Source organism: Lytechinus pictus, chromosome 18 (assembly GCF_037042905.1).
Source record: "Lytechinus pictus isolate F3 Inbred chromosome 18, Lp3.0, whole genome shotgun sequence".
In the NCBI taxonomy this organism is placed as follows: domain Eukaryota; kingdom Metazoa; phylum Echinodermata; class Echinoidea; order Temnopleuroida; family Toxopneustidae; genus Lytechinus; species Lytechinus pictus.
Window position 1 is genome coordinate 18,765,819 of NC_087262.1, and position 14,096 is coordinate 18,779,914.

The 14,096-nt window shown below is 34.6% G+C and overlaps 1 protein-coding gene across 1 annotated transcript; it reads left to right on the forward strand.

Annotated features, from left to right (window-relative positions):
• The first annotated feature begins 7,481 nt into the window (after positions 1-7,481).
• LOC129281308 (serine-aspartate repeat-containing protein C-like) lies at positions 7,482-12,724 on the forward strand. Its single transcript, XM_054917247.2, has 2 exons — positions 7,482-7,923; positions 10,813-12,724. Exons 1-2 carry the CDS (start codon positions 7,858-7,860, stop codon positions 11,716-11,718), a joined length of 972 nt encoding a protein of 323 aa, XP_054773222.2. The 5' UTR covers positions 7,482-7,857; the 3' UTR covers positions 11,719-12,724.
• The last annotated feature ends 1,372 nt before the right edge of the window (positions 12,725-14,096 follow it).

The following is a 14,096-nucleotide window of genomic DNA, read 5'->3' on the forward strand; positions in this document are numbered from 1 at the left end:
GGATTTTTCTCAAACATTCGACAATACTTTTTTATCATTTTTCTGCTATTTTTACAATTAACTTTTTTTAGGGTGAATTTATATACCCTTTAAACCATAACTTAAGTTCAGAAACATATCGAAAACTTGCATACAGTGTAGCGGACATGTAAAAACATAGCAGACGACGTTTGCAGACCTCGCGATCATCGTATGACTAGCGGTGCAGAATGTTCCATTGTGGCTTTATGGGGGAGATAGCATTACAGAGGGATAAAATGTATACACAAATAATGTTTCAGCGTTGATTCACAATATTTTGTGTCGATTTCATAAATTATTGTTGTTTGAACATTTAAAACATAATTATAAAGTGAAAGGAATAAGCAAAACTTAATTTTCAGACTTACCTATGCAGTGGTAAGCTAGGATGCACCCCTCGTATACATAATTGACCCGTCACAGTTTTCAGAGACATATCCAACTTTCAGAGAATAAAATTGATTTTTGTTGGCAAAAATAACGGTATCTGATATATTTATATCTATAGTTCGGACTGACAATGTATATATATTTATACATACCTAATAAAATGTTCAGCACTGCAATGGAAAGAGCTAGAAAACCGCTGTGACTCGAACAACACACCGACGTACACAAAAACTCTGTCCAGCCCTATATGTTGAATGCACGTCGAGTGTAGGATTGCTCTTCGGACATCACTATCACAAAGAAAATCTCCTCTGATTTGATGATAAAAGTGCACTATTTCCTTATTAACCAATCTCCGTGGTTCTTTAATGAGTATTTGCCTTACAATGTGCCCTTTATTATCATCTGGGCGGAAATTTTTGATACCATCACCCACCGATGTGACGACGGATATAATCCACCCGGGTACTATAAAAATGTCCCCCAAACCCATTATCCCAATACATATTCCTGACTATGGATGGTTTTGAGTGATTTTAATGTAATAAAGTGCCACATTTCCCACCAATTGAATTTTTAAAAAATTATGGTCATCTGATAGAAGAAGTTGTTAACATTCATTTCAGGGGGGCGGAAATTCTATATGAATCAACACTTGTCCTTGATACACATTTGTTTGTGAAAAAAGGGTATGATGCAAGGGAATTCTGCGTGTTATAAGGGTGCGCGCGTGCAGCGAGGACCTTCTGTCCGCTAGTTTTCCATATGTGTTAACAGGGTGACTATACAGGGGTGGTAGCCCACCCCTTTGTTTGTTTCAAGTAGCGAACAAAAAAGGAGGAGTAGAAGAATAAGAGGAAAGGGAAAAGAAGAGAAAAAAGTAATAAAGGAGAGGTCTGGCTCGTGTATTTTACCTCTGTGATTCAATTGAAAAAAAAATGACCTCACCCAACACCCCGCCCGACCTTGCCCTTGACTAACTACACTGTAAAACAGGTATATTTTTTTACCACCACGAGGGTAATTGTGTCCAACCAATTTGGGGCAGTATTTAACCCAATGCGGGAAGCATTGTCAGTAAGGTTAGAAAATAAGCAGCAATTACTTTAGAATTGGCAAAATTTTCATCACACTGGATAAACAAAAATTTCTAAATGAAATGCCCAATGTTGGTCGGACACATAATTTTATTTATTTATTTATTTATTTCTGATATTTTGACAGGGTAGCCCATTCACCAATAAGTAGTGGTCTTCCATGAGGCCCTGAATAACAATAAACATATTTACAAAATGCATAACGTATGTACAGAATGTTACATCATTAAGATTCACATTAGGATTTGAATGTAAAACGAAACATTAACAATTACATTAACAATTACCCTCATGGAGCACTTTTACCCAATATATATTTTTTTAGAGTGTATTGGGTATTAGCAGACACTAGAGAGGTGGTTGTGATGTTATAAAAGAGAACTTAACAATAACAAATAAAAAAAATTATTAACATTGAATCTTTCTTACGTTCATTGTGCTCTTTCATTATGCTATCATGGCAAAGAAATTATAGTTTAATTTATTTATTCTCAGAAAATTATATATGATCTGAGTGACATGAAAGCTGATAAATCGAACCCACACTTTAAGAAATTTGTGTCACAAATGGGGAAGTCCACCCTGAAGAAAAGTTTGTCGTAAAAAATGCAGAAAAAATAATAATGATAATAAATAAAAATAATAAATATTGGTGAAGGTTTGGTTTGATAATATGCCATTTGACCTGAGTGCTCTGACAATAATTGTGGCAGTCTGTTTAAATCGAACAACAGAAAGGAAATTAGGTCAGGTTTTCATTCAAAACAAGAATATTCTGCAGCAAAAATTTTGAACACCTCAACATTCGCCCTTTGTACCCATGCACTCCTTGTATAACGCGAGTTTACGCGACCTACTATAAACGGTCTGTCTATATACTGTACATATACAGTGCGTATCAAAAAAAAATTTACACTTAGAAAAAGTCCTGTAAAATTATACATTTGTAATATCCTGAAGATTTTTCCACATTTTAACATTGGTACAGATCCATTTAAGCAAATGGCGATATAACTGTCAAAAAATATTTCCGCTTGAGTGAGCACCACTTACTTTTGAAAAGTTAGTGAAAAATGATTTGCGCAGAACTTTGAAATAGTTATGCGAATAAAAATAGACCTTAATCATGAAGAACATGTTGAATTTAGCTAGTAAAATTGATTTGAAGAGATCTTTTAACCTTTTAACTTGTTTCCTTGCCCAAAACACTTCGAAGAGTGCATTGCGCCTCAACCCACTCCCCCACACACCGAGGCTATCGTGACGATATTTGATTTACACTGAGCTGTGATTTACATGAAATGGCTTAGGCTTGATTTTCATTTTGTTAATCATTGTCAAGCTTGGAAAAGGTGTGGAGAAACAATTATTGAATAAAAAATGAAATTTAAACCCACTTTAAATGATAAAAACTTAGTGAAAAAATGCTGGAGATGTCAGATATAAACTTTTGTTCAGATTTAGTTATGTCCTCAGATCCAGCTGGCACAAAAAGGGTAAAGGTTGTGCTTACTAAGTGTTGAAATTTCAATTTGGTTGGCAAAATTGTTACAAAATGCTTGAATGTATATGTTTTATTTCAATTGACTATAAGTGCAAGGGAAATGTATGAGAAATGTTTCGCAGGGTAAATTTGATTTCGCCCTTTCCCCTTGACACAGCGCGAAAACGAACATTTCTGCGCAAACAGAATTCTGCGAGCTTTACAAAAATGGACAGTGCTTACTCAAGTGTAACATTCTGTCAAAACTTTTACTTTCATTGGATAGATGAGACCCAAATCTAAGATTATTTAAAGAATTACACACATGTTGTATGTTTTTTAATTCCCAGGGCTTTTTTAAAGTGTAAACTTTTTTTTGATACGCACTGTAGTTCGATTTCAACGAAGTTTAGGTTTTTATTGTGATTAGGCCTATAACACTTGATGGTAATTAAATTCTGTTCTTACTTTTTAACAACATAACTTGTTTTTATGTAGTTTTGTCCCCTTATATCTAACCCCGCATTTCACTCGTTTGCTGTACAAAATTTGAAAATGCCTCTCTTAATTTTCCTTCGAAAAATCTTTCTTTTTAATTAGCCCTTTTAGAAATCAGAATTATCAAATTTTTAAACTTTCCGTGTTTTTATTCTTTATTATTAACTTATTCAGGGGCCACGGAAGCGGGCTTCAGCCCCCCCCCATTTTTTCCAAAACCGTGTACAAAAACGTAAAAATGACCATAGGATTGTGATTTTTTGCATGGTCAGCCCCCCCCCCCCCACTTTTGGCTCAGCCCCCCCCCCCCCACTTTGAAAACCGTTCCGCAGCCCCTGTTATTTATCTAGGCGAATTGGCGAAAGAAGGAGTAACCTTTATCACCCTAAAATAAAAGCAACACCCACAGTAAACAGCAAAAACTCCGGCGTTGATTTACCGCCACCGGCCCGGAATCTGTCCACACCAGAGAAGTGTTGAACAACACCAGTTTGGTTTTGGCCTAACACCAGATAGGTGTTTATACAACACCAATTAGTATCAAAACAGCATCGGTTTGATTCCATACTGGTGTTGTTTCAATACTTCTCTGGTGTGGATAGATACTGGGCTTGTGTTAAATCAACACCGTTGTTTTTGCAGTGTATTGCGATGTAAACATTTACGTTTGATTGAAATAAATCCCCATGCAGGCCAAAAATCAAGCCTAATGGGGAATTGCAGAAAGTTGAGTTTCACTGAACGCAAATTAACTACAAATTTGTGTTTAATCAAAGGACTGGTTTTGGAAACTTGAATTTGAAAAAAACCCAAAATATTTCTTGCAACGCCCAATTGTCTCTAGCTTGGTGACGTCAGTACCGTACATTTTCTCACTTACTTGTTTTCATTATTTGTAAGGAAATTAGCGTCTCCTCTTTCCTGACAATGGCTAGTCGGGTATAGTTTTTCGCTTGTTCATTAATTTGTTTGACCGATAAGTGTATTTCTTGGTTTTACCCATTTTTTTGGAAGAAAAAAAAACATTGCAGCATGCCCTTCTTTCTTGAAAATGCAAGTTTAAAAATACAGAACGAAGATATTGATTTCTAGTATACTAGTATTATTCTGTTAAAGGTAGAATAAAAGCTTGAGATGGACCCGATGATAACATTAGTTCTTCTATGAATGATTTTATTGATTTTTTTTGCAGAGTGGAAATAAAAATGAAACTGAAAGTAAAATATCACCACATATGATCTAATTACTAAATCGAATTACACCCAGACTGATCAATCAACTTTGGATATAAAAATATAATAATTTCATTCCTATGATTGTCTGATCTGTTCGTTTATAAACAATCGAATCTACAATGTTCCACACCACATACTTTTGTCATCACACGTCATACATTGAATACAAAGAAATGGAAACGATTCGTTCTATTTCTTGCATTAATTTGGTAATTCTCGCAAAATAATTAGCAATTTTTAGTTGTTTACATAAGACATGCTGATAGGGAAGAAACCCCCCTAGAGCATTGCAGGTTCTATTCTATTTCTAATATGTAAAATGGATTCTTGTCAAGATGTTCTAACTCCACGGAGTGTACCGATTGCGCAACCTTTTACAAATATAACATTTCCTTTGTTCATCAGACATGTCAGACGTACATGTAGCTGTACTTTGACAACCATTGAATACCCGGACTAGACTCATTTGACATATCTTTCATAATATCACAAATTTCCTTGCATGTTATGGGTTAAAAAAACATATATATCTGGTTACGTTGTGTAATGTAATCCTGAAATGAAAGTACAGATGAAGAGTTAATAGCAGTATGCTGATTTATCAATTTTTCACCAATAGTTACAAAATGATTATTAAATGCATTCGCAATAAGTGGATTGTCAGACAATGTTTGACCATGAGGAGTAATAATTGAATCAATAGGTTTAGAATTAGGTGTCTTTCCCATTATATTATTTATTAATTTCCATGTAGAATGGGTATTGACTTTCACCTGTTTGAATTCTTGTGTGTAATAATTAGATTTGACTTTACGCAGCTGATATGTCACAAAATTTCTATATTTTGTATATTTGATTTCATTTAAATTTGTTGGATTTCTGATATATTTCTTATATAGGTTATTCTTTTCTATACATAATTTTCTAAGTTCCCTAGTCATCCATGATTTTTATTCCTTTTCTTTATGGAATAGCTTCTTATGGGGAAGCAGTCATTGTATAATGACGTAAAATATACATAAAAATGATTGTACTTTGTTTCAACGTTGTTACTTGAACCAACATCAAATTGAGAGTTAAACAACTTTATAAAAAAAGGTTATGTAACGATAAGTCATCAAGCTTCTCTTAGTGTAATGAGTATAAGCAGGTTTGTTATTCTGATAATAGGAGATCGAAGGTAGCAAAAGAAATACCGGAAGATGATCACTTACATCTTTCACTAAAATTCCAGAATTAATTTAATCAATAGAATTTGTGAAAATGTTATCTAGTAGGGTAGCTGAAGAATTAGTGATTCTGGTGTGTTTGAAAATAGTTGCACGTAAAGATAAAGTAAGCAACAGATTCATAAAATCTTCAATACTGTTGGAGTTATTATTAATCAAATTTAAATTAAAATCTCCCATCATAAAACAAGAGTTAGAACTAACGTTCAATTTGTTCTAAATATTAGATAATTCGGCTTGGAATTCCTCTATTGATTGTCCTGGAGGACGGTATGTTACACCAATGATCTTGTGTTTATGTTTGCATAATACTTCTACAAATAGAGTTTCTTCTGTTTTTTAACACAAGTCATGTCAGATCATTTCGCATCTTGAAACGCAAAGACTTATGAATATGCAGTTCCGCCGCCTCGTCCATAATCACGTGGATTGTTTATGAATTCATAATCAGGAAAGTTGTAAAGATTAGTTGGTGAAGAATTGGAAAGCCATGTTTCGGTGAGGCCAATGATTTTGAATTTATGATTTATATCATCAAGAAACATGTCAAGATGATCATTTTTTTAATTCTCCTACAGTTGAAATGAACGATTGAGAAACTACTCGATAAAGAATCTGCATCATATTGTTTATTAAATTCATATACAGAATAGTAAGTGTGTTCAGAAGTTTCAAAACTATTCTCTATGAGAGACTGGAATAAATTATTGGTTTCCACACTGAACTGAGGAGCTGTCATTTATAGGAAGAGATTATACTCATGACATGGTCGGAAATTTTATTGAAAGGAAACACATTGCCGATGCAGTTGATACAGTCAAAACAAAAATTATCATGTTCGTAACACTCATCCACCATTAAAAGATGTTGGATACTGGCTTAGTATAAACACATGGCTTTCATTGAACAGAATGTACGTGTACTTTGTAAAGAGAAATAAAATTGTTGTAAACAGTACGTATGTAGTAAAAATCAAAAGTAGACATATAGTACACAAACTACGCAGAGAAAAAACAAAAACACAATAACAATGCTTGATAATTATAAAATTAAGGAATTATAACAAGCTAAAAAACAGGTTATAAAATATTTGTGTGCATAATGTGTATAGTTTAGGTGTATTTATATTTAATATTTGCTTTATTTATCAAAAGCTTTGAATACAAAAAAAAAGCATGAACAGCATTAATCAAGCTTTTGAGAAAAAAAATAGTCGGGTGGATTCAAATGAAACAACCAATGTGAATTCAGGTCCCGATTCAGGTACTATATCCATGCCTACTATACAGGCATGGATCCGAATAAATTAATAAGTGATGGGTTCCATTCTTTCAAGTTTAAGTTTCATTTTTGTAGGCCAACTCACATTTATTACACAATCACGAACCGTCCCAGTCCATTCATCCTACTCATTTTAGATCCCACCCACCCCAATCATATTATACCCCACCCTCCTTTACGATCTAGTCCTCACAATATTCTTGCGACATACCTGAATAGGTAACAAAAGGAATCCACATTGACTCACACTGAAAAAAAAAACTAAAAAGAGAAAATAACTGTACAAAGAACGTAGGTGGGTTGAAAACTGTGTTCGGGTTTGTTTTTCTGTTTCGATTATTTTTCAAACCGTTTCCTTTGATTTCTTTCGTTTTGCTCTCACCATGGTGTGTATTCATCTAGAATAGGAATAATAAAGTCACTGTTCCGCGAAGGTCGATGTATTTTGTAGCTTCCAACCTAATATACTAGTCATATTGGTTGCAACGTCACAGCGGCGCAACCACCATTTTGATTTTCGATCTCACCCCATTTTGAGATAGGGTGTGAATGATCTCGTCTCTCAACAGAAAACACATCATTGTTTTTATCCAGGGGGAAAAAACGAGTCAAATTTCTTCAAAATGGCTAAATTTGTTTGCATTGTTGCTTTAGTGACTGTTGTTGTTGCCACTACACAGGCGTTTCCGGTAAGTTTAATGAATGGGCAAAAGAAATGTGCCCTTTAAATTATCATTATATTTAATGAAAATATTCAACTCTGCATTGAGACAATGAATCAATACAGTTTGGGGGTAGGTGTGCTTACTTTTTTGCTGTTAATCGAGACTTGATACATAAAGTGTATCACTCCTACACAAATATCTTGATAAAGACATACGTATATATATCGATCCTATGTTAAGCTATTGTGCCCCCCTAAAAAAAGACAGAAATTATATTTTTTTTGTTCAGATCGGTGCTCCAAGGAAGAGAAACCAATTTTGATGATCCTTATTTATCTATTTTTTCATTCATTTATTCAGTCATCCTGTTTATTTATATCATCATTTGTTTATCTATATTCATTAATCAATTCATTATTTTTGGTTTATTTATCTGTTTATTACTACAGTGATGTATCAACATATTCATTTAAATAGTTAATCTATTTATTTATTCATTTTCCTTAAATCATTTAATTTTCATTTTTTATTTTATTTATATTTTTGTACATTTATTTGTTATTCAATTCATTCATTACTTTGATTAATTATTTATCAATGAATTAATTACATAATGAATCTATCTTCTTTTTATTTATCTATTCACACATTTACTTGTTTATTGATCCATGAAATAAGGTTCGTTATTCCGAAGGTTCGTAAGTCCGAAAGCGAAATAAGGTTCGTTAGTCCGAAAGCGAAATAAGGTTCGTTAGTCCGAGGGTTCGTTAATCCGAAAATGAAATAGGGAAGGTTCGTTAATTCGAAAATGAAATAATCTGTGGCGAAGCCAGGAAAACTGGAAGGACAAGCCTAGTAGTGGGGAGGGGGACACTGTTGGTGTTCAATTGTTATGCGGATGGGAAGGCATGCAGGGGCGGCGGAACGTAAGGGGGCCGTTTCATAAAGCTGTTCGTAAGTTAAGATCGACTTTAAGAACGACTGGTGAACCCTTCTCACGCGCTTAACCATCACCAATTCAATATACCATTTACCACAAGAAAGGATCACCAGTCGTTCTTAAAGTCGCTCTTAACTTACGAACAGCTTTATGAAACACCCACCCGGTGTGTGAAGAATGTAGCGAAACGTGTGCGTCGTTTGGGGACAAATCCAAAAAGGGCACTTATTATGTCAAAAATTGCATTTTGGTGCAAACAGATATTTTCACCATGAGATTATCATCTGCATAAGATCGTTGGGTCTTTTGTAGTAATTAAGTTGAACAAAGAAGTGAGATCAGATTATAAGATAACTTCGGTTTGGAATTTTTTTCAAATCTGAAGTTGTGTAACTCGCTTTTTGGTCAATCATGGCACTAATTACTGTTAAAAGAGCAACCTTGTGAGATGCTGCGAGCGTGAATCGCAAGCTCAAACTTTTGGAAATTTCATTAAGAAATGACATTTAAACATTCCGAGCAGTTTTTGTAATCATGAAAAAGATGTATATCTATCTAAAGAATTAACGCGAGCGCGAAACGCCGAATGAAATTTTCAATACTCTCACCAGAAAAGGAACATGTTTTATAAGGACTGCATTTAGTGACTCATGAACATGATACATAATTCACAATCGAATGATGCGAGCGCGAATCGCGAGCTGAATATTTGTGATATTCAAACCTGAAAACTGGACATTCTAAGCATTTTTAAAACCAAAGTGAATATGTCATTAAACATTAACTGTTGTGATTTTTGTGATTTTCTAACCTAAAATGTATTATGTTCTACTTCAAAAAAGGGTATTTCATTTAGAAAAAAGGGCACATTTCATGTGGAAAAGGGGCATTTTCTATTTTGAAAAAAAAAAATTCTTGCGGTTATTCACAGGCGACCAACACATTGTCCCCAACATTCTTAATCCATTCGCTCTGGCAGCAATTGCTCAGATAAAATCAAAATTAAGATGCTTGATCCACGAGCCAATTCTTGATGCAATACATGCTTTGGCCACAACATACACATGTATCATCCTCCGTTAAAACTATTATTGCATAATATCCTGTTATTTTTTAGTTGAATTACAACACCGTTTTTTTGTTCCTATATAAAAATGAATTAATTTCATTTTAGGAAAAACGAACCTTATTTCATTTTTAGATTAACGAACCTTCAGAATAACATACCTCATTTCGTTTTCAGATTAACGAACCTTCGGAATAACGACCCTTATTTCATTTTTTAAGACTAACGAACCTTCGGAATAACGAACCTATTTCGTTTTCGGATTAACGAACCTTCGGAATTACGAATCTCCGGAATATTGGAACCTTTGGAAGAAAGAACGTTACCCGTTTTAACGACGTGTAGTGTATATTATTGATCCGTTGTGTTCACTCCTATCTGTGAGATTAAATCTTTTTTGAAAAAAAAGTATAGTAAATGTACTAGTCATAGCAATTAGTGACTGCGAGGGGTATAATATTGTGTGTGACCTTCTAAAACAAGTCATATCATCAACAAACATAATCGCCCACATCTGGAACTGACTAATATGATACAAAGAATCAAACCTACACAATAATTACACAGAACACATTTAACAAAAAAAGTTTCCTTTGAAAGTATGACATTGAGAGGAACATTATTAATATCATGCTTGACTAAAATTAATTAGATCATCGATATCGATGGCAAAGTAAATCATAAAGCGATAAAGTTTGCCACAATAATTATATCAACGTCGCATTTCATACTCACAATAATTTAAATAGAAATTCCAGTGCATTATCTCAGAATGACCTCCTCCCCCAAAAAGCCACCCCCCAAAAAAATAATTTTGAAACTCTCATGAAAATATTCTTTCAAGTTTTGTAAGCCTACCTGACTTTCATGGGCATTTTCCCCCTTTTTCGTCATTTTTATTTATCAGATGCGAGAGATGTCGAAAAAGGAAGCTCTCCTAAGAGAATTACTGAAAATGGATGACAAGTTTTGGGATACGCTGTTCGGTGAAGACGAGGAAACAACCGAAGCTCCAACCACAACACAACCCACTACAGAGGCGACAACGACACAGGCGCCAGCCCCTGTCCCAATTGTGGCAATCAACAAACCATACTCGGATCTTTCCTCAGCCCAGCTGTGCGGCATGATGCAGGGGTTGTACAAGAGGAGAGAAACCTTGGAGACCAAACGGGACGTGGTGATCAACATGATGTACAATCTCTGCTTCCCGCCATCAGGTCTCGACGCTGCTGCAGTCTTGGCCATGTTCAGCGGGATCGCGCCAGAAAGTCCGTGGGTGGAAGAACAAGAAGAAGAAGTAGAACCAACCGAAACAGTTGCAAAGGAAGAGGAGGAGGAAGGTGAACCGTCTCGTTGGAAGACGCTGATTGATCAGTTGACCGAAGCTCAAAACAAGAACACAGGAACAGAAGAGGAGACGGGTGGTGAAACTGGAGCTACTGACACCGGAGCTGATGCAAACGATAACACCGGGACTGACACCGAAGCTGGTGATAATACAAACACCGGAACGGACACCGAAGCAGACACTAATGCAAACACTGGTACTGACACCGAAGCTGGTGCTAATGCTGACACCGGAGCTGACACTAACACTGACACTGTTGCTGACACAAATGCTGATGCAGGGACTGGGAATGTTGCAGATACTGAAGCCGGTGCTGGTGCTGACACGGCTCCCACCAACGATGAAGACGGAGTGGCAGAAACTCAACCAGCATCAGCCAAGCGATTCGCAGATGAGGAACTATTAGAACTACTTCGGAAAGCAGTTGAACTAAACCGTGAAAAACACACTATCATCTTTTAGTTGTTTCAAAAGATAACTATGACGTAATTCCTAGTAAATCTTTATTCTAAAATGCTTTATCATTAACGACTTTCCGATGTTAAAACCAAATTATTTGGTATAAGTTTAAAAAAAAGCTACACCCAAGGAATGGGGACAATGAAGACGGTATCTAGGAAAAAACATTGTGCAAAGATTGGATCTTAGGGATTTGTTTTCAATTCATAGGAGAAATAGAAAACCAATAGTTACTCAGTTTTATACCCGATTATAAAATATGATGTAACAAATTAATACTTCGCGCAATTTATATAGGATGGATTTTTTTATCGTGACTTGACTATTTAAAAAAGATTAATCTTGTCACAGTTCTATTAAGCATCATAATCATTGCTCTATGATCTAGCTTGTTTGATTGTCTTTATAAAAAAAAAGAAATTCATATATTCGCTGCGGTAAGACCGCTTCTCTTTGTAGATCAACAGTTATATGCAACGTGCTATTCCAATCCTTTTTCATTTTGCATATAATTATTTACGCTCCCGATTATACTTTTTCTTGAGGTCTTATGACCAACAATAGGAAATAAAGCTGTGGTACGCTGCATCATATTCGATGCATAAAATGTAAAAAAATACAAATAATATCTAACATAAACACTTTTCATAAAATAGTTTACAATAACTAGACATTAGACTTATTCGACCATTTCCTTATTATATATGTAGATGAACATATATATTACATTCTAGTTGCACCGAACTATAAATTCAAGTCATTCTGTGTTTAACAACGATGACATAGCCTCGGGCTTTAAGTGATAAGAATATGAGCTTCGATGTTATATTTCTGTTTGTGCAAGCAATATACTGAATGTGTATAATTTTAATGGAAATAACTGCAAAGAATATTGAACAACTCCGATGTCTTTCAAATACACACAAGATAAGATTCTTCAGTCTATAACGCGCTTATTAAAGAGTGGAACAAGAATCAGTACTAAATAAAATACTTGAAAACGTTTAAAGTGTTAACAATGGTTGCTCAGTCATTTTAAGATATGGTATCTAATTCTGCTACAAACAGTGAGTTTACACTTCATGGTCCTGTTTCACAAAGTTGTCTGTAAAGTTGTGAACGATTTTATGATCGACTGGAATTTGAATTTACAAGTTTTGCCTACAATTTTGACAAAGTTTAATTGTATTTCAAATCATCTCATTTAAGTTGTGGAAAGAAATATAATACCATACTATATAGAAATGTGTTAGGATTAAAGGCACATTTCAACTTCATGCGACTCATGCTTAAAAAAATATCTGAAAACAATCAAATCACATGTGGTATTAAAAAAAATCTTTGTTCCGGTCTATGGCCAAAGAGTTTTTATAACTTTGTTAACAGTTTTGTGAAACATCACCGTTTTCCTTTTGTTTATTTTTCATTTATTTATTTATTTATTTACTTATTTATTTGTTTGTTTATTTATATATTTTGATTTATTTTTGGGGGGTAAGGAAGTTCCGAATGACGGTCACATGACCATAAATGGAACCCATACAAAAAAGCCATTATTCAACATATTATGGCTTATCATTGTTCATCTTAAAGGCCACTTGCCATGGGGTGGGTGTTTCATAAAGCTGTTCGTAAGATACGAGTAAGTGTACGACGACTGGTATGTTGACCTTTTCTTGCGGTAAAATGATTATTATGACGTGATTGTGTTTTTCAAAAAATATAGTCGGAGTTCCTTCGAACCTGTATAAAGCTAGGTCACATGCACAGTGAGCTTCTCTTGATATGCATGTTCAATTCATCTAAACCAGAACTAAAATTCTTTTTAAAAAGAGTTTCTTTTATAATCACTGACCCACCGTGTATATATACGCTTATCAATCGAAAATTGTATCGGGAGTTCACGAAATGAAAAGGACTCATATCAATAGATCCACCGTGGGTTGGTTCATAATTATACAAAGAGTCTGGAATATTATTTTCATACAGGCACACTTGGTATGCTCAGTGGCTGGGGTCGATAATGGACAGGCCTCTTTTTCTTAAATAATTGGTTTTCCCTCTTATTAACACATTTTATTTGTCTTGATGGTGGAAGTATTTCTTCTCAATGATTTTTCATGATTATTATTGGTGTTTCGGTTTACGAATTCAAAGATTTATTTCATTGAAAGGGGACTTGTCAGGAACGTGAAAAACTCTATTAATTTGATTAAATATGGTTTAGAAAGAGTTTCAGAAAAGGAGACGGGGAGAGAGTGGGGGAGAAAAAAAAGGAAAGAGGGAAAGAAAGAAAGACAGAGAGAGAGAGAGAGAAAGAAAGAAAGAAAGAAAAAAAAGAGAAAAAGAAAGAAAGAAAGAAGGTTTCCAGGTTTATTTAA

Bases quoted from the DNA above. Each gene is read 5' to 3' on its own strand.
- LOC129281308 (XM_054917247.2), top strand. From the start codon at position 7,858: ATGGCTAAATTTGTTTGCATTGTTGCTTTAGTGACTGTTGTTGTTGCC. The intron at 7,924-10,812 runs GTAAGTTTAATG...TTTATTTATCAG, and splicing joins CCACTACACAGGCGTTTCCG to ATGCGAGAGATGTCGAAAAA.